Genomic DNA, 25,654 nt, shown 5'->3' on the forward strand with positions numbered 1-25,654 from the left:
CTAAACTACAAAAATAAATAAACGGGTAAATTATATTCTCAAATTATAACTCCGAATTAAACATGCCGTGAACCCTACTAAGTATAAATTAAACGTCATTGTTTGCTAACTACATAATTGATTAAACTTATTATTTTAATAAGGTAAGGTATTAAACTAGACAGAGACTTGAATACTTTTTTTTACTAATTTTAATAATTCTTATAAATGAGTAGATACTTAATAATAAAGCAATACATATTATTATACGCAAAAAATGTATTTGCATGTTTTTGCATAAACTTCCTGCACTTATAATTTATGAACAGTATTTTGGACGATGCCCAATTAATTGATAAATAATAGTATGTTGATGTAAAAAGAGTATCATTACATTACTTCAAATTCTTTTAACTTTCTTTATGTATGTAGTATGTCCTGTTTCCAAAATCTCAAGAAATTAGGGTTATGGTAATTCAATTCAATCTGGATGCTTAGGGTAAAATCTCAATAAACAACAAATGAAAAAGTATGTTATTTTTTTAAATTTATATAACATTTATTGCTGTAAAAGTTGGAGATGACGTTATATGATGGGGAGGATGATTACAAATGTTGGTCAGCGTTTTATCAACTGGAAACGCGAGACCTATGTTTTCGTATTATAGGAGTCATGAAACGTTGAGAAGCCATAAAAGTAGCCAGTCGCCCGATAAACCTGATTACAATACTTCCTTAGCTTGCGCTCGAGACATAAAAAAAATAAACAATAACATTTGGATTTAATAGCTTTTGATATCTGGTATACCTAAACAGTGAGTGAATTTTATGCGGCTATTATTACCATTACATATAACCATCCAGTTAAATTAATTGGTAAAAAAATTTACCCATAAATAAGTTATTGTAAAGTTATTTTTATTTACACGCGTATAATTGCACAACAATAATTGTTAGACAAATAGAATGATAAAGAAAGGCAATGTCATATTAAAAAACAAATTACTCGTTTCGATGTAAGGTACCTTATATAAGTTAACAACATACATCTATTTAGTTATTATAGGTAAAATTCTAATACGGAATTTGTTCTTGAAGTAAGTCGTAAATTGTAAATAGCTATAAATTCGGAAATAATTCTTTTTAAAAGATACAAGTCAAAAATGTATTAGGCATGATTGTCAAGAAACATTCCAATTCTGTTTCAAATTTGCAAGCATTTTACGTCAAAAGCTGATTTTTGTAAACGTTCCAGTAATAAATTTCGAAGCAAAATCCACCTAAACAGATTTTGCTTCGAAATTTTAATTTTCATATTACTTTTACAACATTTTAATTTAAAAAATTAAAAATGTATCTATTATTTGTGATTATTGATGTAGAAATATCGTTAATAAAATGTTACTGTTTAGTAAAAAATTAAATTATTTGTTTATCGAACAACAAATCTATTTGAAATTTAAATTTGTAAAATTTCGAAACTAATAATTTGAAAATATTTGTAACATCTATAACAACAGAAAAAGAGTTGCACAAATTACAGTTGCTTTTTTTTAATTTCAGATTCATCAAAATTGTTAAGTCTCTTTTTTATTTATTTCACATTATTCTTATTGTTCTGCGCGTGAAGTTGAATACGATTTCTTTCCCAACCCCAAACCTAACGCTGAAAAGCAAAACAGCAAGGAAGTACGTAAAAACGGATAACGGTACTGTATCGATTTCTGCTTGGACATGCGGCAAATCAGCACTGAATCTAAACTATGTTTCGCTTCGCCCAAGTGCGACATGCGGCAAATCTGCACCAAGCAGTAGAGGCGAAAATCCCTCGGACGCGATCTGGATATGCGGCAAACCAGTTCTAAGGTGACGAATAGAGTTTGATTTTTTTTTTCAATCTCAATATCAATTTGGATAAGTACATTTTAATAACAACAGCATAGTACTCCCAAAATTTTGTAAAAATGAGCTAACTATAAGCAATTCTGAAAATATAAATAACTGGTAAATTAAAACTGTAGATTCCCTAAATCTTTTCCACATTTTAGATAAACTTTACTCAGCAAAATTGTGAAATGACGTCATAAAATTTTTTGATGGGCTAAAAATTTAATTTTCGTTAGTGATTTACAATGCTTACGATAACCTTAAAACTATTGTAAGATTTTAGAGCATTCGGTTTTGCAATTTCTAAGTTAAGTTGTAAAATGTTATTATAAAATTTGAACTTTTTTCCAAAAATCCGGATGTCCAGAATAAAAAATTAAGGCCGATTCAGAAACCACGTGTATAGAGAGAAGTCTCATTTTATAAAATTTAAGTACTATTTCTTTTGCAAAATTTTGAGATGACGTTATGTTGCTGAGCATGATCAGACATGTTTATTAAATTCGTTACTAATTTTAATATAAATGTCTGTTTGAACGAAAAGATTCACGATATGTTAATTGAAAAGATATCGAACGTTTAGCCCATATACGAGGAAGGAATCGTGAATCTTCGTCTATGCAAATGCCTGCCAAAAAAATTTCTTAATTAAGTTTAACGACATCGGCTTAAAATTTTTCTGTAAGACTGGAGACAGCTCGTAGCACTCCGGATGACGATTCGGACGTAATATAAAATAATCGACCAATTTTGGTGACAACTAGACTCTTCCTTTTTTTGTGAGGTCACCCTGTATAAGTAATACTAAAAATTATAAATACATTAATAAATATAAAAATGTATATATTTTATACAGGATTTTTTCGGTAAAATTTTGAGACGTCATTAATTTTTTGGGAGAGAATAAACAAACAAATTTTGATTGACGATTTACCATGTTTACTATACCTTAAAAATGCTTGCAAGATCTCAAAACGTTCGGTTTTCCAGTTTCAAATAAATTGCAAAATATTGTTATACAATTTTGACTTTTTTTTTGAAAAAATCAACCACACGTCATCCCATTGTTGGTGGGGATGATGAAACAAATTTTTAGTAGTTTTTTACCATCTACACGATATTCCTAACATACATACAAAACTGACAACCGGTCTGGTAATTTCCAAAATTATTTGTCTAATAAAAATCGACAAAGACGACAGCAGACAGAAACGGAAGATATACTTTTTCATGTTTTAGGGGCCATAAAATGTCGAGAAAACATTAAAGTAGCCATTCGTCGGCTGGATCCTGTTACAGTACTTCCTTAGTTTACATTTAGAAGTAAAAAGAAAGATGACAGCAATTGCTTTGTTTGACCGTTACACGAAAGTTGCTTACGCATCTACCGATCTCAATCAACACAGCGTTACCGCAAACCATCCTCATCTAAAAGGCAAACAAAAGCCTTCATTTTATTGTTATTACGTATTATTATCGTGTTCGTTAAACACGGCAACACTGCGCTGGCTCAGCTTGTAACAAACGTGAATAAATCTGTATATTTTGGATCAGGTTTGCTCGAAAAATATGTAAGCCGTGGGATAGTAAGTACACTACTATAGACAAAAATATTCGAGGCGTACAACTTATTTATACCTAATTATTTTGAAATGATATATATGACAAAATTCGTAATAATTGCGGCATTTGCCATACACCTTGTAAAACTTTTATGACTTAAGCGGCTTAAGTCAAACCACCCTTATAAGTTAAACTGACTATGGACTCGAACCGCAAGGATTATTACTGTCCATTATTGCCATAATGGAGCTGTGAACTGAGTTTATACAATAACCAGTTTGACTTATGGTGCTTTGGAATATACACCCCTGGGGCGCGAGGGCTGCAGAGTGTCATTTACGCCACTGCTTTTCAGCTTATAGAGATTATCACTAACCAAAATCGCAAAATTAAATTTTATAATTTTTCAAAGAAGCAGAATTTCTTGTACTGTATTGAGCGGAGGAAGTTCTGTCGAAATAACCTTCGACTAATTTTTTATAAAAGGAAAAAAGCACAGGTAACACCTGCGCAGCCAATAAACAATAAGGAGGAAATATTTCTGGAAAATTTTAACGAAGGTGATGGACCGAGGGAAATGTGTGGACCATAGTAAGTCAAAAGATGATGAAGATGATCAATATGACTATGATTTGATATCCTCCAGGCAAAAATAATATTTCTTATATCATTTTCATCAATATCGAAAACTAGAATTTTTAAACATGGTTTTTGTTAAATTAAGCATTCCAAATTTTTTGATATCAAAAATTTTTAAAATTATAAATTCCATAACCCCAAAGAAGGTTCAAAGGTTACAAAAATTTAAAAATTATAGTTAATTAATATTTCTCTAGTTTTGTATAAGTTTTTTTTATTATACTAAAAGTTTTTAAGGAGAATTACTTTTTGTTTTTGTTCATATCGTCACATATATTTTATTATTTTTGTTTAATATAATTTCTAAATTTCTTACCTTGAACTGTAAGTAACAAAATGGCCTTGTCAAATAACATCGTTTATAAATGACCGCTATTTACGTAACACTATTTTATTTTGTATGTTTTAAATATTAAAGTTATTTTCAGGCAACTATTTTATAAATTAAAATTGAAACAACAACAAACTTTCCATCACAACTTCATCACCACCAACGTCGCCAAATTTCGGAAGTTACTTAATGCGTGTTGTGTAATGGAAGCATGGAGGAATGAATATAACAGAGAGAGTGCGTCTTATCTCAGCAATGTAAATTTTTGGCATCGATGCAAGCACCTTTTATTGCGATTTTCAAAAAAACGCGTTTTACCGCGCATGCTCACTTTGACAATTTTATCAGGCCAGTACTAACCAGTGCCGAATAAACTACGATGCTATTTTTGTCATTTCCGCCACAGAACAGTCTGTTGGTCTTAACCTTGGCTTTAGTTTAGTACACACACTCACTAACGTTTTGTTGTAGATTTGTGATAGCTGATAAGTGTTTAAGTTCGTTTAAAAACCTAATATGCCCGATTGTATAATAATATAATTTACGTTTTAGGATATCGTTTAGCGCCCATTAAGTGGCTCTTTATGGACTAGTCCGTAATAATAAAATAAAACAGCCGCTTGCAAATGTTTTTAATTATAAATATTTAACTTCAAAATAAATTTTTATTGAAATCAGAAAAAAATCGAACAAGTTACAAATATTAATTAATTAATTATTATTAGAGTAACAGTTATTATTAATATTGATCACACAATTAACACTACTGCTTATATGAAGAAGGCGGTACTATTGACTGATGTACTTGTTGGACTTCCTTGTGTTGAACTTTAGATGAGGGACCCGCTTATCCTAAAATTTTTGTACCGATATTAATTTTTGTCCTTTCGGATTCGTCTACATATCCTTCCACAACACTGGCTCAGCACCATCCCCCATGACGCATGGTATCACTCATACTTCCTGCAGAATTCGCCAGAAGGCTTGCAGATGTTCCACGAAATGTTGGAAACAATACAGGGGAACACGACCAACTTTGTGGATTACCACAGGTTGGGTAGTACATTTTCTTTTCTGGTAATTAACGAAAAATCTGCTATGGGACGTTATTTTCGGTCGAATCTCGATATATTTTCTAATTATTTCCAGAAAATTGTTTTTCATGATCTTCTACGTTAGTCGTCAATAAGGAAATTAATTTTTGGTGTCTACAGGCTCCTGAAACACCAACAATAAGAATGACCTATAAAATATACCTTCAATTATGCGTCTGGAAAATATTAATATACATACTTCGTACAAATGGTATTCATCTTGAGCGTTTAAAAGTAAATAAGCCACATTTTCATCGGTTAAAATCAATGATTTTTTGGCGTATACCTTTCTCCTTTTTTTTCAGATATAGGATAACACTGAGGAACTTGCTAATATACCCTAGGGTCGCTAGAATGTATGGAAACGATTAAATATCTTGAGAACCAGTTGTATAAATCAACTGAAATTACGTATAGGGGTACAAGAAGTTGTGTTCTAATTATTATTATTGATTAAAAAAAGTTTTTGCTTCATTTGTTTTCGAGATGCAAGCCCTTCTTGATTTTTTTAAATGGCACTATCATATTATTATTAATACATTTTTGAAGAGAGTTTTTTTTCATGAATTCATTGATACAGCACAATTATACTTTCTTTCTGTTTGAAATGACAAAATAAATTATTAAACAATAAATAAATAACAACCTAAACCACAATTAAACTTCTGTTTTCTATAAAAGATGCTCAAAATGCTCTCCATTGCAGAAGATGAGAAATTTTGATTGTTGTGAAGATATATAATATATATATCACATTTTTTTGAACTTCAATAAATAAAGTTAAAATTTAAATACAAACATTTTTATTTCAAAATAAGGTCTGTGCTGTGGACAATCGCCGGTATCTTAAACGCCTGTGATTACTACCGTTGGTGGCTCGCTAGCCAGGATGTTAACTGCGCAAGCGCAAGATTCCAAACGCCAAAAATATTTAACATTGAGGAGGTTATGTTGTATTGCTTTGAATTTCAGCAATTTTTTCGGTGTTAATTTCTAGTGGAATGTTGTGAATTTGCCCAATATGTTCGAAGCTCAGGAAATAACCGCCGAACACAAAGATTTAATTCATGATGTGGCGTACGATTTTTACGGCCAAAGAATGGCAACTTGCTCGAGTGATCAGTACGTTAAGGTTATACTTTTGAAAAATGCGTCTTAAAAAATATGTTAAATTGGTGGTTGCGTAGGTCTGGGATCAAAATAGTGACGGAAAATGGTCCTTAACGTCCAGCTGGAAAGCACATAGTGGTTCAGTGTGGAAAGTTACATGGGCACACCCTGAGTTCGGCCAAGTTCTGGCTACTTGCTCATTTGATAGAACAGCAGCAGTTTGGGAGGAAATTGGTATGCAGTTCATTCATAAAAGTATTTAGTTTTTTAAATGTTGCTGTTTAGTGGGTGAGACTCCGGGTCCAGGTGAAAGAGGTACAAGACACTGGGTACGAAGAACTAATTTGGTTGATTCAAGAACCTCAGTCACAGATGTGAAGTTTGGGCCAAGAACTCAGGGTCTACAATTGGCAACATGTTCAGCTGAAGGAATCATCAGAATTTATGAAGCACCCGATGTTATGAATCTCAGTCAGTGGACCTTACAGTATGAAGTTCAGTGTAAATTACCTTGTAGCTGCTTGAGTTGGAATCCCAGCTTGTCGAAGTATAATCTCAATAATTTTAAACATAGTTATATTTATGAGTTTTTTATGCAGAATGCACCCATTAATGCTTGCTGTAGGAAGTGATGATCCTAATCCTGCAAATGGGGTTAAAGTTTTCATTTATGTCTATAGTGAGAGTAGCAGGAGGTGGACAAAAATTGACGCAATTACCAATATTACGGATCCTGTATATGATATTTCTTTTTCGCCAAATCTTGGGCGGAGTTTTCATGTTTTAGCTGTTGCCACCAAAGATGTAAAAATTGTTAATTTAACTCATGTATAGTAAGATCTTCACACTCACAAAGAAGTTCTAAATTTTAATGTTACATTTTTAGTGATAATCCAAATTTGCAGAATGTAATAACAAAATTAGATGCCCAAACAGTTGCTCAATTTGATGATCATGATTCCACTGTATGGAGAGTATGTTGGAATGTAACAGGAACGATTTTAGCTTCAAGTGGTGATGATGGCTGTGTTAGAATGTTCAAAAGTAAGATTATTTAAGTACACCTCTTCACATTCAAATTAATCTATAATATTGTAGTGAATTATATAAATTCATGGAAACCAATAGCAGTCTTAAGAGGTGATGGATCCCAGGTACCCAATGAGGGACATCGTTCTTCAGTAAGTTCTACACTTGGGTCATCAGTGCAAACTGCATCACAAACGGCAAGGTATATAAAACTAGGTGCCATTTCACAACCAAGAGATGTACCATGGCATTGACTTAACCACACTGGTGTGAAAAATTTCCTTTACGTTGTAAAACATTTTTTATTTATAGTTGCATACTTGGTAAAAGTGTGCCAGTAATTAAAATAAAATATCCTAATTTTTTAAAAATTGTCTTATTTGTGTGGGGCAATGAGGAAGGTATAGAAAAAAAAAACTCAGTTGTGAACATACTCAAAATTGTTGCGCAAAACAAAAAAATCTTTTACCCTTTGTTGTCCTTTTTAAAAGGAAAATACGATATTTCCTAATTAAACATTGTACATTGAATTAATTAGTAAGTGTTAATGTTTATAATGCGTGCTCAATTGAAAATGTGGTCAATTTGGCGTTGCTTTTCTCAAGAAAAAGCGTATCGTAAAACGCATGTGTTTTATTAATTTACACTGTTCTGCACAGCTGTTCTGTATAATAGACATTTCCGTGCTGTCAGTGTCGTGGATTCAACGTTAGGTTTATTCTAGACCACATTGTAGACATACTTCACACAATGTTTAAAAAGAATCAAGGCCAACTTGGTGACCTTTTCTACTGAACACCAGTTATGTAAAAATTGATTTAAAAGTTATTTACAGAACTTCCCGTACAGACGAACAAATATGGCTTCTTGGAAAAATTATAAAATTTTATTTTGCGAATAATATACTGACCGACAAAAAACTTATGAATTATTCATTTAACTAGTGACTGTTCTTTTATTTAAAGAATTATTCACTATTGACACAGGATGTACAAATTAGCTACAAAAAGAGACAAATGAAAGTCATTAGTTAAAATGTAATTTTTAAAGTGGTTTTACGAAATATTTCAAAGTGGTTGGCTGTATTTTCAAATTTTCGGGAAAATAGGGTGAGCCGTTTCTGATTTAATCAATAAAATAAATGGACTCATTCATTAGTTTTTTTGAGTCACCGGTATAAGCAATTCTAAAAAAAATCAAATAGGTATGGGCTCATCACATTTTAGATAGTATTCGGCAAAATTTTGAAGTGACGTCATGAATTTTTTGGAGGGGATTAACAAGTATATTTTGATTAAAAATTTACCATGCTTACGATAAATTTAAAACGTCTGAAATATTTCAAATCATTCAGTTTTGCAGATCCAAAAGTAAATTGAAAATATTGTTATACACAATTATGATTTTTTTTCCAAAAATCTTGATGACTCGGGTAAAAACTCAACGCGGATAAATTCATCATTAGTTTATAGGAGTACAAATTAAACCCATTTACCACATACAATTTTGGGACGACATCATCACATCGTTGGTGGGGATAATTAGTAAAGTTTGGTTATCGTTTTACCATTTAATTAATGATATTCACAATACACATATAAAATTTGACAACAATCGCTCCAGTAGTTTCGGAGATTATCTGTCTAACAAAAATCGACACAGAGGGTGGACAGACAGACAGACGGAAATGAGAAAACTATTCTTTCGTACTCTAGAGGTCATTACACATCAAGAAAATATTAAAGTAGCCAGTCGGCTGACGGACTCAGCTACAATACTTCCTTGGCTTATATTCGGAATGTATTCGGGAAGCAATAATGCAAATAATTTATCATTATTGGTACAAAACTATGAACGGATAATTGTGGATTTGTCGAATTTTAATTTTGGGCAACATAATTGTCATCCAATTACAGACATTTTTCAATTTTTCGTTGCAAATTTAACTTATGCGCTATCTGTTTGGAGATTAGGTCCGTAATGTGGTAAACCCGTTTAGTGATATTGATGTAAGTTTTAGAGTTCAGTATTTTATGACCAGTACGTTACATGGCTTCCGTGACGTCTTTTTCGTACTTTTATTTGTCGCAGATTTAAGTTAATAATGGTGAGTTGAAAAGCGAAGTACAAGGGTTGCTTGAAATTTTGCTATAATTTTAAAGGCTGCCAATACTAGAAACCAAACCCTAATAAAAGCTTGTTTTGGAATATGTCTTTGTGTTTATTTTTTGTGAAATGTTAATTTATTTTAGTGTACATTCATATGTGGAACTTTAATGCAATTAACAATGCTGTGAAGTAACTACATATTCATTACAATTGTGAATTGTTAAGCTGACGGCAGAGATTCAACTTTCTAGAAAACCTAGTTATAGTTTACAACCGTAGTGAGTAGGGTTGAATAAGTCATAATTGAGTGTGGCAATTACGGAATGAATTAAGGATTATATGTATTTATTACATGATTAAAATAGGAATGCGTTAGTGAAATCCATTGCATCCACTGGTTTTCGGCTAATACTTCGTTAGCGATAGCCCGTATCAAATTAAACGAAACTTTAGTTTTATTATTATTATAAGTTAGTAAAATTTTGAATCAAAAAGTTGAGGTATTTCTCAGACGAAACAAATTATTGTACATTTGTTTAAGGTCTTATCAAAGGGGCATTTTTTTATTTTCTACTTCCTATAAAAAAATTATTTTCAAATTTTTGACTGATTTCAACATTTTCTTTAAATGTCACCATGTTAAACTTTCAGAATTTTAAGTCACAATGAATCGCATAAAAACGAATAAAACAAAAAGTCAAACATTTCTCCAAAAATAGTAGTGCATTAATCAAGCACTATACCTCTATTTCCAGTGAGTTTTCCCATTTGAAAATGTTCCGCTCAACATTTCAGCAAGTGTGTCAATTCAGATACGTGCAGTGTAATACTAATCGTATTTCCATAGGATGTAAATAAATTAAATATTGATACTGGTTTTTGTATTGATGGAAGTCTTTATTGTGAGACTTAACCTACTTTTTCATTCAGTTACTTATAAATTAGTTCTATTTATTTTCTCGTTTCACTTTTTCTTTTTTCTACAGTTTTCTATTTCTTTTTACCTCATTGTATACAATAATAAGGAATGTTCATTTTATAAAGCGGACACTGAAAAATTGTTACTAATTCGAGTACTTTGGGCTAATTTAATTTTTTTTGTTATAAACATGTTTAACAATGTTAAATGAAATAATTATTCTTATTCTCTAATCAATTATATTCAGAAACTATAAAATTTTCTAACTATTGCGCGAACACCGCGAATCACTCTTTGCACAGGTTTGTTTGTGATTTTCTTCGTAGCAGGAGGCCACATTTTTTTAAATTCTCCAAGTCATGATGTTGTTCGGCCATCTTTTCTTAACACTGCTTTCATATTTGCCCATTATCGCTCAAGTGGACGAAGCTCAGGACAGTTGGGTGGTTTATCTTCCTTTTTTAAAAACTGTACATTATTGGCATTAAGAAGCTCCTGATTGGCACCAGCGTAGTGAACCGAAGCCAAATTTGGCCAAAACGATGGAGGGATATGATGTTTGCGATAAACAGGCGATAATCGCGTTTTTATACATTCTTTCCTGTAATCATCGCCCCCAATTGTTCCAATCGTAAAAAAAAACTAAAACTTTTTAGCCCACAAGAACAAATCGGTTGCCACACTAAGACTTTTTTCCCAAACTTTTCAATTTTTTTTGTTTTTATGTCATCGAGGACATCTTCCCCTACGACTGCATTATAAAACTGGGAGCCGGGTAGTGTATTGCAGTCCATTTTAACCTTCGTTTCGTTGTCCATCAAAACACAACGATTTTTGTTCCTGACCAAAATTGTTTATAACTTCCTGCTTTTTTTTTTGAAACTGTATGCGCTGCTTTTCGCTTCTTTTTGGAATTTTTTGCTTTAATACGTTCTAATGTTATTCCGAGTCTTTATATTTTGGACAGTACCTACGGTAACCCCTTGCTTCTTCGGTATTTCCCGCACAGACATACATTTCGTTAATTTTAGCAGTTTAATGATGTTTTCCTCAATATTTTCGTTAAGCGGGCCTTTTCTCGGTCTGGATTTGAGCAAATTTTCTAAAGTATTAAACTCCCCAAACTTTTTGATTATTTGGAACACTGCTGATTTTGAACACTTAGTTATTTTAGGCAGTCCCCCCAACGGAAATTTTTCGTAGCATCACTTTTGCAAAAATAATTTTCTTGCCCCAATGGAGATTCGCTTCATTTTAAAAAGAAATAACGTTATTTTGAAAACAAAAATGGCATTTAATAGATACAACTTAAAGCTTTCATATATAAAAACTAGAATAATTTAGATTAAAAATTAGAAAAATGGCGTTCCTTTAAAGGTGTCCGTTTAATAAAATGAACACTCCTTAAAGCAAATTAAATGAATTTTCATGTTTTGTGTTTTTTTTATAATAAAAGTAGACAAATTAAAATTATTATAAAATAGTTTATTTATAAATTTTTTACAATGTCACGAGAATATATTTTGCCTACACTTAGATGCAAATACGACACGAAAGAAATGAGTCTTCGGCCATTACTATTTCCGCATCCGCTAAAACAAATTTATTACTATTTTTATTAATGCATTTTTGTCGGCTGCATGGTCGGATGGTCTATCAGATGATATTCATCTGTTATTACTTGTGTACAATTTTCACAAAATTGATTACACGAAAGTCGTCACTAAAGAAAATTTATCCGATAAATCATCTTACCTCATGTGCCAGTATTTACGTGCTTACAGTGAACATATATTCCGGAACATTTTTTATTAAATACCCAGCAATAGATCTTGCTATAGGTTCATTGGCTAATGGGTCTTTTGATTTCAACTTTCGAAGAACAGCTAAATAGGCGGTATATTATCAGTATTATTTGAAATAGAGTTACTTACTGCTGGAAGGTCTGCTCTTTGGACAGTCCCCCATTCCTGCTGGATTCACACATACTTGGCGCCGTTGAAAGTCTCGGTTGTTTACTCTTTCCGTCATCGCTGTTCCTGCTGATGCACTAATATTCATTATTCGAGGCAAATTGATAAGCTCGTGAAAAGTTACCAGCTCTTTCTAACAGATCTCGCATACTGAGTTGTTCCTGTCGTGCATGGACGTCTTACGTTTGAAGTTGGACTGTTATCAGTAATTTGTATTCTCGAAGGTAATCTGGAAAACTGGTTTGAGAACTTATGAAAACGAAATCAGTCAACATAGGTACTTTCTAACTGCCAATTGTGTAGAATTTTGAATTTTCCTATTTGCAACTACAGAATTAGTTTTCGAATAAGTTTGGTTTGTTTGATTCTTCGTTGTTTGCAGATGATCAATTCTTGTTCTTGATAATTTGGTAACATTTTTTGAAAGAAGCAGAGCCGGGTTTGCACTTTTCGCTCTGTTTTCGATTTCTTGTTTTGAGACTTTATTTAATAAAACTATACACTGATTGTAAAGGGTATGCTGTGATTTTACAACGGATGCAGATTTTGGTTTAGGAGCAGTTGCAACCGCAGATTTGATTCTTTTATTACGTAGAATATTTGGTGAAATTTGTTCAAGATGAAATTGGTCAGATATATGCTTGAATTTAAGTATGTTGTAAACTCCAGCTAATCTACCATAAGGATGTTTTAGTAACTCTGAGTTTACTGTCCACTCATCTGTGTGAAATATTTCACCAACTTGTTTTATTATCTAGAATGATACAACTTAAATTAAAGTACACAACATTGGGTAGATATATTACTTTTGTTTGCACAACATTATCCAAGTCCTTAAGTGGATGCTTTTGAATACACTTTTTTCCCTTTTCAGTGAGCCATGGATGTATAAGAAGTTCTTTAATTGTTATTCTTTTTGTTGGATCTGCTGTGAGCAATTTGTGCAATAACATTCGAAATTCTGGAGATAGCGGAGCCAAAGCTTGTCGTTGTGTTGATCCTAATCCTCGGTTAATTTGTGTTACAAGTTTTTTTCTACGTTCCTGAGATGATAATTGGTTTTTCCTACCACCCACAAATGGAAGTTGTCCTACCATCATTCCATAAAAAATTATACCTCTGCAAAAAATATTAAGTTTTTTATTATTGTGATTGTTCAAAATTTTGAAGAACTTATGGTACTTTTCTATACTCGTAAAATGAAAAAATTATTATTAAATAAATCCAGTTTTCTATTTATTCTTGGAGGAAAAATGGTAAACACGTATTCTTTTTTGTTGATTTTTTTTAGTCTTTCGGTACTTCGCATATCTTATTATTAGACAGCGGATTTCTGTCGGGCTACGTCACGATTATAGGTGGGGACGCGCTGGATCGCCGGGACTCAGTAGCGGGTGATAGATAATCACTGAATTTAATCGTTACTTATTCCATAAATACAATTAACGATTTATTAATCAAACGTCTAAGTAAATGAGAACGGGAATTAACAGCAAAGTGCAATGAAGCAGCGTTATTCTAATCGCAAATAAACGATGTGCAGCTCGTAACTGCAATGAATTCCCATCCCGTACGAGCCGTACCGAGTTTGGCCTTGCCTAGCCCGACAGAAATCCGCTCTCTACTTATTATACCCTGCAGCGTATAATTTTATTTTTAATTTTACAACAGTATATACACCGTCTGTAATTTTTCACACCGTGTCCGGAATGCAAATAAATTTTAAGAAATTTGTATATACTATTATCATTATTGAAAATTATCAAAAATTTACTAACAGGCTCCAAAGATCTACTTCTGGTCCATATTCTCTTCCAGCTACGAAAAGTTCTGGGGCTGCGTATTCTGGGGAACCACAATGTGTCCTGAGAGGATTGCTGCTTGACCACACATTGCTTAGTCCAAAATCAACTATTTTTATTTGAGTCTGAGTAGCGTTTAGTATTACGTTCTCCATTTTTAGGTCTCTGGAAATAATAGCATTTTTGAAGTGTTTCATTTATAATAGTAATAAAATTACGATGCCAATACTAAATGCAAATAAAAAATTATTACTCCACTTTTTTGTTCACTCTTTTATTTTAATAATCCTAATTACTGGGAAAAAAATCCACTGAACCTATTGTAAGATTCTGAAAATATTTAATTTTTTCCAAGTTGATTCCTTATGTGTTGGTCTGAAAGTGGAACACCACTACTTAGAGTGTGTTAGAACAATGGTGGTAAAATGGTCGAATCAAATACCAACTGCTGAGAGGGCGTATGTTCAAAAATGTTAATTTTAGCTTTTGATTATTTCATTTTATCTTACTTTTATCTACGTGTTTCCATAACGAAGTTGAGTTCATTTTTAAATTGTGTTTGCGTTGACTGCAACTTTTTGTTACATGTTTGATGATCTATCAACAACTGTCGCTTGCTAAATCACTGTTTATTCAGTGCAGTAACTTGTATGATCTGTGGCTTTCATAAATAAAACTTGGTGAAACTTTAGTAATTCTTTATGACAAAGCCATGAAGAAAAGCCAGGATTAATTTTATTGGGGATACAAAACGAAACAAAACTTCAACAATATGCACTCAGACCGAACTCGATATTATGAAATCGTAATATACGAATGACAAATGTACAAACTTTGACGATTTTAACGTCGTGGTTGAAATTAATATTGCTTTGTTAAATCCGAGGAGAGCATTAAGTATTTTGTACTATCTACTTAGCTTCAAGCTTGCCGATCGTATTATTCATTTTAAATATCTTATTGCCGGAGACGGATAAAGGTTGTAATTAATCAATTTAAATTGTGTCGAGAACATTTGCTTTTTATTGAATACAGCTACCATTAAAACTGAATTTGTAGGTTTTATTTTCTTGTTGGGACGTCTGAGTAAATAGAATAACAAAATAAGTATGAGTTACATAGTGTCATGGCTAAGAATTGTACGGTTTCATTATAGTTGTAAACATACAAAGTGTTTTCTTGACAAATGCGTTTTCCAATCATTATGATGATATAAAAGTGTCATTTGATTTTTTACTTAACAACGATTGTTAAAGTTTATTTCTCATGGAACATATGTGTATACTATAAATATAATCGATAAAAAGTACAATGTCAATATTTCAAAGATTTCTAGAGCATTTTTGGTTCTTTAGTTAACTTAAATACTTTATTGGAATGAATTTGTTTCCGCATCTTATACGTTCTCTTACTTGCTAAAGCACAATTGAGGAGGAATGGATTTTTAGTAGTCTCTCGTATTTTGTCTAGCCAATCTACACTTCACAAATGGTCTCAGTTGGTGGTAACATGGGAAAGTGGCTAGCTGCTGCATTTGCAAGGGCCACATATTGCACCCTCAATCACGTTATTGATTTTCAACACAGGTCGAGTTTGATAGTAGGGCTTTGTGGAGATAATTAACCATATTATTTGTTATTTGACAGTTATTGTTAGAAGCATAGTTAACAATATACAACTAAATATCAAACAGTTTCATAATTAAACACGCTAATAATATGGTTAATAATTTATGTTAACTGTAGGTAATTAACTTTCAAAAATTAATTTCCTAAAATAATTAACACCACATAGAACGATGTTTTTGCAAACATTTTTGCATTACGAATTTTGCTTTCAAATCGAAAAAAATGAAGACAGTTTGAGCCATGTCATTCAAGGCATATAAATTTGACCAGAGAAATGGCTGTTTTTAAAGGAAACTGACCAATCGCAGGCAGCTTACAAATTCTTAAGCAACAATACAATTAAGAGAGTGTACACAGCATTTCAAAAGATCGAAAGACTGCAGAAAATTCAACAATTAATTACAAAGTAATGGTTATTCGATAAAAATGCCAAGAGCGTAGTGCTGCTAAATTCACTCATGTACTTTTTAATTTCAAAATTAATACGTCTTGTTTCTTTTGCAGTAGACTATACACAAAACTCAGTGCTTAATGTAATTTTTGACTATCAACATCAGCATTTATGTACCTCAAGTCTACTTATTATTATCTATGAACATTTTGATGAAGGAATACTACTATAATATGCGAATAAAATGATGATATTGGTATCTCAATTATTTGATACATTATTGGACGTAAATCTCAATTCTACGAATAAGAATAAGGAACCAGTTGGTGTTTCTATGTCATACTGAATAATTACTTGTTTTCATTCACATTGTCCTTTTCTCATCAGTTAGACAATTTTTACCGCTTGCTGTTAGACAAAGGAAAGAACCACTTACTATTCTTAATGCGACTACGGAAAGATCGTAAAATGAGCAGGTGATTTCCTGATTTGTTCCATTTTGTAGTTTGTTTTCACTGTCCAAATAAAACTCAAGAATATTTTGTTAAGCTATAGTATTTTTCGGCTTTACTTTTTAGTAAAAACAGTAAAATTGTCAACCTGAATCTACAATAGCTTTAACAATTAAATTATCGATCAGTTGGGATTTTCGATAAAGTTCTTAGAAGACACTGGGTCAATTTGGGTCGGTTTTGTACTTACGACAAAAATTATAGATTTCATTTTGTCCAAGTCGATGTGGGTGCAATCACATCTGTTCCTTGTAAAGTTCAATCCATCGGTATAAAATCCGCTTTAAAGTTGAGAACATTGGTTGGGACCTGCCAATAAAGCTGTCCACTGTTGCAGTGACACGGTAATACATGGCCGAACATTCATCACGGATAGCGGAGGGGGCCAAATGAAATGAGCAATAAATAAAATGCTGTAAAGTCCGTTGGTGGTCATCTATCAGCACGGTGCTGTGGTCGCGGCTGCCCACCAACGAACGTCCGGAATCGCTGCGTTTGTGCTCATATGCACTGACCAGACTTTAGCATTCTCTGCCTAAATTCTTGTTTTTTCACGGGTCGTATATGAAGTCAACTAAACATACAAAATTACAGATTACGTTTATGTATGTCGGTATTTTTCAATTTTTTAAAAATGTATTTCGAACAGTTACGGTTTGATGTTTTCTACAGCATTTAATTACTTATGCTAATTAATGTTTTGACATTTCAAGGTCACATCAGTCACCATGAGGACGATCAACATCATTTGATTACTCATCTACGTATTTCAGACTTCAAAGCTATACCTCTGTAGCGATTCCGGTTATAAGGGGGCGCTGACTTTAAAACAGCATTGAAAAGTATTTAAACAAGTTATTCTTACTTAATTGGTCGTGTGCAGTGTATATCAAAACCATTATTTGTTGAAATCGATGGTACCAACATCTAGAGATCCGCAAGGATCTAATTTGGGTGCGTTACTCTTTTTGATATGTATAAATGATCTCCTCAGTTTATTATTTAATCAAAAATTTGCTATTCGTTGATGACTTAAAAATCTGCGCCAATATCACGAGCATTGACGATTGTCTTCAACTCTAAAAAGACATCAACATATCAATTAACTGGTATTCACTGTAAATATCTTGAATTACATAATGTGTACATACACTATGGGAGCTTTGGAACTTAAACGGATAGATATGCACGTATATGTAAGGACTTCAAACTTTATATAGGGGAACGAGGGGCTTGTTGTAACAGTTTTTAGGAAAACGAATATAATTTGGTATCTGTTAGCTGTTTGACCATTATAAAAGTATCTATCGGTAGTTTAACTATTCCCCTATTGGACTGAACAGGCAAAAGGCCAAAATTGTTTATCTTCACTTCACACCAGGCATTTCCTTAAAAAAAGTGCACTGTTACAATTTGCCCCGTGGTTGGGGCTAGTTGTAGCAGCCATGAGACAGGTAGTAACAGTAAAAATAAAGCTGATGTTGGTACATATTTAGACTTTATTTTTCAAAAATCAACACAACACTTCAATATATACTTTTTTTTTCAGTAAAACTGGAAGAAACTTTTAGAAAAAGAGTCAACATTAAAGATTTGAGTTTGTCTTCCTTTTTCTTAATATGTATATCTGGAAAGCGATATACGGCATAGGTCAAAATTTTGGCTCGCTTTTCGTATGCTAGGTACGAGATTTGTAGAAGTGAATTTGGGATAAGTTGTAACATGTTACAATTTGCCCCAAAGCTATTGTTCCAACATGCCCCGTAGCACAATTTTCTACATTTAATTACATTTCGACAAAATTATATGGCTTAGCGTCAAAATGTGTAAGGAAGATCAAAGCTGAGTAATTTTTGAGCTACATGCAAAACTAAAAGTTTTAAATTAATTAATAACTAATACGAAAAACCAAATTTTACTAAAGCAATATTTTACATTACATGGCCAAAACGAAACACGTGCACACATCCACTCACTGTGCTGGCTCAAGGAACAGTGGTTGTGATGACATGATGTCTTATGGTGCAAGAATTAAAGTCAGTAAAAAACCTGACGTTAAAGAGTTTAAATTGCGGGTAAAAATTTAGTGTTACAACTTACCCCTGTTACAACAAGCCCCTAGTTCCCCTACTATAAGACACTTAGTTTGGTAAATCACATACAGAATGTCGTTGCCAAAGGATTTAAAACCTACCTTTACTAGCATTTAGTTAAATTCTTGTTTGGATTCTTTCTATGATAAATTTTATAGCATAATGCACTCTTCAGTTCCACGGTATCGATCAACTAAATCGAATTATCCTTCCTGGTTTAATAAAACCAGAATTTCCAAATTAAAACTAAAAAAAATACTAGCATAAAAAATTGAAAAGTACTTGCTTTGATTTTTGATATATAGAATTTAAGAGGCTTCGAAGTGAATGTAAAAGATTAATAGATGTTGCACACCATAGTCATTTAGATAAAATTGAAAATTCTCTATATGAATCTCCAAATAATCTATGGAAATATATATGTTCAGTCTAAAAAAAGATACTACTCGTTTTCTAGTAAACTGTGTTATAATGACAGGGAAAGTGATAATCCTCAGCACTTGGTTGATATGTTTGCAGAACAATTTTCAAGTATATTTAGACCAAAACTTGATGCTCACATTAATAATCTTTCCGAAGATGAAGTTATATCCGTAATGTCAACTTTATCTAATAAATTGACAGCTGGAGATGATCTTGTTCCTAGTTTATTGATTCATGATACTCGATTTGTCCTTGTAGTCTAAGAGCCAGTGGCCGGCTACCTGTATGTAATTGACCAGACCTCGAATTTTGTACAGAGAGTCTCCTCGATCCAACATACAAGGACTGAGGACTCACTAAGCCCAGCGCGGCTGGCGTAGCTGGAGCTCAGGTACGCCAGGTATCAAAAAATGACTAATTTTAAATGCATTTGACCATGTCTGCCATTTGGAAATTTTAAAATATATGTTTATTTTTATTAAAAAATAACCATGGCAGACCATTATCACGCGTCTACCATCGTGGCAGACAATTTTGAAAGTGCAAAAAAATATAAAATTTTCAACTAATTTTAACCAAGTCTGCCATTAATATATTTTGTTGATTGTAGTCTTAAAATATTATATTTATCACGGCAGACGTTTTTATTGAGTACATACATATACACTTCAGAAATCTTAACTACTACCCGAGCAGATATGTAAAAATGACGCATTATATCTTACATTAATTTCATCTGCTTGAAATTAAATTTATTGTTGTTTTTAAAATTTGATATTTGATTGTATAATATCATTAACAGTTCGATAAGAATGACAGTTTTGAAAGTTCAAATGTATCAGTTGATTACCAACAAATGATACCAGTTCATCACTACACCAATGTATAATAAAGAAATCAATGACAGCTTCTTTAAATTTCGTATTTTTTATTTCCTTTGTAAAATCTGATGGTCGTACCTGGTCAGGCCCAGAAAATGTGAAATCAATTAACGATGCGTCATGTCGTAGACTTCTTTCATTGTCTTTTATAGATGGATGCAAATATTGGTCGAAAATTACGTCGATTCTTCGTGCTGGATATTTTGTTATCATCTGCAAAAATTTGTTGGAAATATTTTCTAATGTTTTTGGTACTTCTTTCATAGAATGAAGAATGAAAAACCCATCAATTAAAAATACATCTGTATTGTAAGGTGGTTCCTGATCAATATTTGGTTCCAGACATTTAGTAAGTACAGATTTGACAGTTTTACAAATACTCCCATTTAAATGACATAAAGCTAGAGGTACAGGAGTTATCGGATACGATATGTGAATTCCTACAGAAATATCAATTTTTAAAAACAACAATAAATTTAATTTCAAGCAGATGAAATAAATGTAAGATATAATGCATCATTTTTATATATCTGCTCGGGTAGTAGCTAAGATTTTGTTATCTGCTGAAGTGTATAGGTACTCAATAAAAACGTCTGCCGTGATAAATATAATATTTTAAGACTACAATCAACAAAATATATTAATGGCAGACTTGGTCAAAATTAGTTTGAAAATTTTATATTTTTTTGCACTTTCAAAATTGTCTGCCACGATGTTAGACGCGTGATAATGGTCTGCCATGGTTATTTTTTAATAAAAATAAACATATATTTTAAAATTTCCAAATGGCAGACATGGTCAAATGCATTTAAAATTAGTCATTTTTTGATACCTGGCGTACCTGTGCTCCAGCTACGCCAGCCGCGCTGGGCTTAGTGAGTCCTCAGTCCTTGTATGTTGGATCGGGGAGACTCTCTGTACAAAATTTGAGGTCTGGTCAATTACATACAGGTAGCCGGCCACTGGCTCTTAGACTATTGCTAAACCTATTGCAATAATTATCATTAACCTGGCCATTAAGTCAGCAACATTTCCAGATAAATGGAAGATAGCGAGAATTGTTTCTATCTTTAAAAAAGGTGCTTGCCACTTTATAAAAGCTGTAGACCTACACTGCCCCGCAAAATTAAGGCAAAAGTTTAAAATTTTATTTTTTTGAGATAATCTTGTTATTTTTTCCACTTTGGTCCCTAATTCGTAATTATTAAATCAAATATAGAAATTCTAGAACAAAAATCGACAAAATCTAATAACTAATAATGATTTGGAACCAAACTGCAAGAAACCAAAAAATAATATCTTATTTGATAATGCTTTAAACGTCGCTCAGTTTCAGACGTTTAAAGCATTGATACCAGCTCGCATATTGTTAATCAAATTTCTAACTTCTTCTTGATCAATTTCTTGCCACTCTTGAATCAATCTAAGTGTTAGCTCTGGGAGAGTAGTAGGAGGGTGCTGTAATGCTTTAATTCTTTTTCCCACTATGTCCCATAAATGCTGGATGGGATTGAGGTCCGCACTTTGTGCACGCCAGTTCATACGTACATTTTGCGTTAATTTTGCGGGGCAGTGTATTTCAATACTTTCCAACTTCGTCAAAATTTTCGAAATTCTCTTTTATCGAAATATCTGTTATAATATTAAAAGTCATGTCTCCATTCACCAACATGGGTTGCTCCCAGGTCGGTCAACAATTAGCAGTTTAGCAGTAATTACATAGTTTATCTCGGAAGAATTAGACAGAAATTATAATAAGTCGATGTTACTTATATTGATTTCACTAGCGCTTTTGACTCAATAGACCATTATACTTTATTAAATAAACTAAAAACAGCTCTCTCAAGTTATTGCAATCGTATTTAAATAATCGTCCTAATCAGTGGCGTAACAATCAAACTGCGGGCCTGTGTTCTACAACATTGTGGGGCCCCTAATGAACAGCGAAATAAAAATATTTAAAAATACGAGTATAATGAGTAAAGTGTGAGTACATTGTAATTAGGGCTTACGTTTTATTAAAATCATTCTACCTGAATACATATAATTAAAATATATACAATTATACATATTAGAAAGTAGGCGACCCGGAAAACGTTGTTTTGGCATTTCTAGTGAATATTTTGGTAGTTAAATAAAAAATGAAATTAAAATAAATACATATAAATATAATTAAAGTAAATTATGTATAAATTATACAGGGTCATTATAAAATATTGTAGTCGAAGAAGGCCATGATTTTGGTGACATTTTGCGCCGCCTTTTTCAGTTTTGTGGAAAGGATTACACTAATATTGGAATTTTTATTTTTAGCGCCACATTAGTTGACATTAGCGGCTGCACTGTTTCAACGCTTCATCAAATTCTGTCAGATGTCAATAATTTTTTCGTTTGTACTGGTACGTTTTCCCTCACTTTGTGCGTTAATTGACTTGTCTTGTTTTCATTTTTGCTGTCTTCCCCTTTGTTAGAACTTTAATAAGTGTCTCAAAAAACAGTTTTTATCAAAACTACAGATCATTGTGGAATAATCTCAGGTAATGAACAGAGAGGAATAACTATGGTCAGTGTTACAAATGATTTTTTTAGTTCTTTGGCGCAATCATCATGCCTATTACCGTAATGGGGTGTTAAATGAGGATGGGGATGGAGTGTACTCTGTGGAGGCGTCTAAAAACGAGTATCTAGTGAAATGTTCTGTTGTCATTGATGAAGAATCTTTGAAGACGCTATATGGCGAATTATGGCCAGATTTAACGACACTGGTAGCATTTCTAAGTGAAAACCGACGGGGAGACCTCAAGTTAGTGAAGACGTTGTTGAAGATTTAAGGATGAGAATGGAACAAAGTCCGAATAAAGCTTTGTCAAAAATCTTTACTGTCCGGAGTACCATACAGCCCATGTCAGAAAATCGTAAAAGAGAAGTTACATATGCATCCATACAAGATTTTGTTGGTTCAGGAGCTGCAACCAGCTGATTTTCCTTGCCGCGTTGGGTAGTGTAGTTGGTTTCAAGCTGATATGGACGATAACGGGATTCTCGATTTGTCGTTCTTTTCTGATGAAGCCTGGTTTCATCTGTTAGGCTATTATGTCAACTGACAGAACTTCAGAATTTGGTGTATAGAAAATACTCACGCTTTTGAAGAAACACCATCACACGCAATGAAGGTTGGTGTGTGGTTAGCAGACGACGATTCATAGGCCTGATACTTTTTCAAGTAAATGAATGTGATCAATAAACAAAATTAGATGTAGAAAGTGTATGTAGGTACTGCAATAAAGTTTTTTATTTTCAGTAACTTTCATTTTTCTTTCGGTGTTAGTTGCATTCTCTTAATTTAAAACTTACTTCAACTTACTGTTTAGTAATAATTGTAATTTTACTATTAGGAAAGTTAAAAATCTTTATTAAACATTCTGTTGTTTCAAGAGATCTCATAATCAGCTACAGAACTCTTAACACTATGCTCCTGAAATTTTATTGGTTTTTTCATCTTTTTTCTTATAGAAATTTTGAAAAATCTTGATATTAGGATGGCCATGTGGGCGTGTTTTGGGTAGAACCTCTTTGACATTCCTGTTATGCAGATCTGGCATGTTTCAGATATCTAGAAACTGCAAAGCTGAAGGTAATGTTTGGACATAGCAGTTTTCACCTATTGTAGGGATGAAGATCAAGGATTTCAGTTGTGTTTTTTCAAGAGAAAAGCACCGGTCACAAACCATGTCTGCACCAATATTTTGACGATTCCTTACAATTTACAAACAGAACTTTCGCGGGATCACAACTTTGGCAAAATTATTTACTGCAAAAACTCATTAGGTACTCATAGTGTTCGTTAACTGTGATAAGACTTGCTCTGCCATTGTCCATTACGTGATTTTTCACAATTTTTACCTTCAGGGTACCTATAAAAATGTAATTTTTTAAATAATTACCGTGTTCATTGGTTTCGACAAACTTAACCTCACTTTTTGGATTTCATTATTTGAAAAATTATTGCTTCTTTGCAAAACAGACCAGATGATTTATTCTGTTCAACTCCAATCGACTTTCCAAGGTGTAATTCATGACAAAGCCCTTAAACGTTTTTCTGACAATTTACAATTTTTGAAACTGAAATGTATTGCAGTGGCGTTCACAAATGCCCGATAACACTGCAACCCTTAATGCTCTGGTCTGGCGTCTTTTCGTGTCTATTTAAAATGAAATTAAACCGCGAACCGGGCATTTCAATTTTTGACACATCTGACAGATTTGTTTGGACGTTCGTGACATTTCAAAACAGTTCAAATCATTTTGGTGATTAGCGGCACGAGAAAAATTTCATTTGTTTTTCATAGGTGAGTTGACTACAATATTTTATAATGACCCTGTACATAAAATTTATCGTACGACGATTATATTCAATAGCCATTTTGCAACCCTATTGCGCATCTGTGGATGAAAGCAAAGATACTCATATCGTTATTAAAAAATGGGGGTTGGTGGTAGAAGGGTGAAAATTTAGGGTTATATGTATTTTTTGAGGCGACATCTTAAAAAAAAAATAAATAAATTTGTTCAAAAAAATTAAAAAAAAAATTTGGTGGGCCACCCTTATCACTTAGGGGTATAAAAAATAGTTTACTAGACCTACCGAATATACACAAAAAATTTCATAAAAATCGGTGAAGCCGTTTCGTTTGGTTACAGACATGGTGACACCAGAATTTTATATTAGATTATTTTAGAACAAATTTCATTACCATAAAAAAGGTTATACTGAGTCGACCTTAAAAGATAGACATATGCTGTCCCGTTTTTCCGATATTTTTCATTGCTGTTCCACTCCTATTGATCATAGCTAGATATATTATAGCCTATAACCTTCCTCGATAAATGGACTATTCAACACAAGAAGAGTTTTTGAATTTGAACCAGTATTTTCTGAGATAAGTGCGTTCAACCAAACAAACTCTTCAGCTTTATAATATAAGTAAGTAAGTATAGAAGTATAGATAAAAATGCCCATTTTTTTTTAATCTCAAAATTGTTTTCTTCTTACTTTCCAATGGGCACAAATTGATACAAAATTTGACACATCTAAGCTTCTGGCAATTTGATTTCCAATTGAGAGATTCAGTGAAGATAATCTGCATTGGCCCATTGTGTTTCTTAAAAAATGTTTAGTCATTTTTAATTTCGAAAAAGATCTTTCCGCTGAAGCCACCGAAAGAGGTATTGTAAGAAATGTGAAACATGTTGTGATAATTTCAGTGAAATTAGTGCAGGTAGGTCATTCT

The 25,654-nt window shown here is 32.6% G+C and overlaps 2 protein-coding genes across 6 annotated transcripts in view; one reads left to right on the forward strand and one right to left on the reverse strand.

The window, feature by feature from the left end:
* Positions 1-6,406: 6,406 nt before the first annotated feature.
* On the forward strand, positions 6,407-8,003 carry LOC135124125 (nucleoporin SEH1). The gene is made up of 6 exons (XM_064048992.1): positions 6,407-6,625; positions 6,681-6,837; positions 6,889-7,150; positions 7,203-7,436; positions 7,490-7,647; positions 7,702-8,003. Exons 1-6 carry the CDS (start codon positions 6,515-6,517, stop codon positions 7,884-7,886), a joined length of 1,107 nt encoding a protein of 368 aa, XP_063905062.1. The 5' UTR covers positions 6,407-6,514; the 3' UTR covers positions 7,887-8,003.
* A 4,164-nt stretch (positions 8,004-12,167) lies between these two features.
* LOC135124645 (uncharacterized) overlaps positions 12,168-25,654 on the reverse strand; it is a 231,819-nt gene continuing 218,332 nt past the window's right edge. Inside the window, exons 4-10 of one of the 5 annotated variants that reach the window (XR_010279817.1) lie at positions 14,412-14,600; positions 13,440-13,752; positions 12,915-13,387; positions 12,758-12,862; positions 12,595-12,702; positions 12,443-12,546; positions 12,168-12,252 (exon numbers count right to left, since the gene is read on the reverse strand). Coding sequence is in view for 4 of the 5 variants with exons in the window: in XM_064049868.1 (XP_063905938.1) it covers positions 12,238-12,252; positions 12,443-12,546; positions 12,595-12,710; positions 12,758-12,862; positions 12,915-13,387; positions 13,440-13,752; positions 14,412-14,600 (1,315 nt within the window). In the remaining variant the exon portion in view is untranslated. Of the gene's footprint in view, positions 12,253-12,415; positions 12,547-12,594; positions 12,711-12,757; positions 12,863-12,914; positions 13,388-13,439; positions 13,753-14,411; positions 14,601-25,654 lie in introns of those variants that run through there. The other 4 variants (XM_064049868.1, XM_064049869.1, XM_064049871.1 and 1 more) reach the window with 4 other exon arrangements.

Source organism: Zophobas morio, unplaced genomic scaffold (assembly GCF_036711695.1).
Source record: "Zophobas morio isolate AGI-343-1 ecotype UQ-CSIRO unplaced genomic scaffold, CSIRO_AGI_Zmor_V1 ptg000007l, whole genome shotgun sequence".
Lineage (NCBI taxonomy): Eukaryota > Metazoa > Arthropoda > Insecta > Coleoptera > Tenebrionidae > Zophobas > Zophobas morio.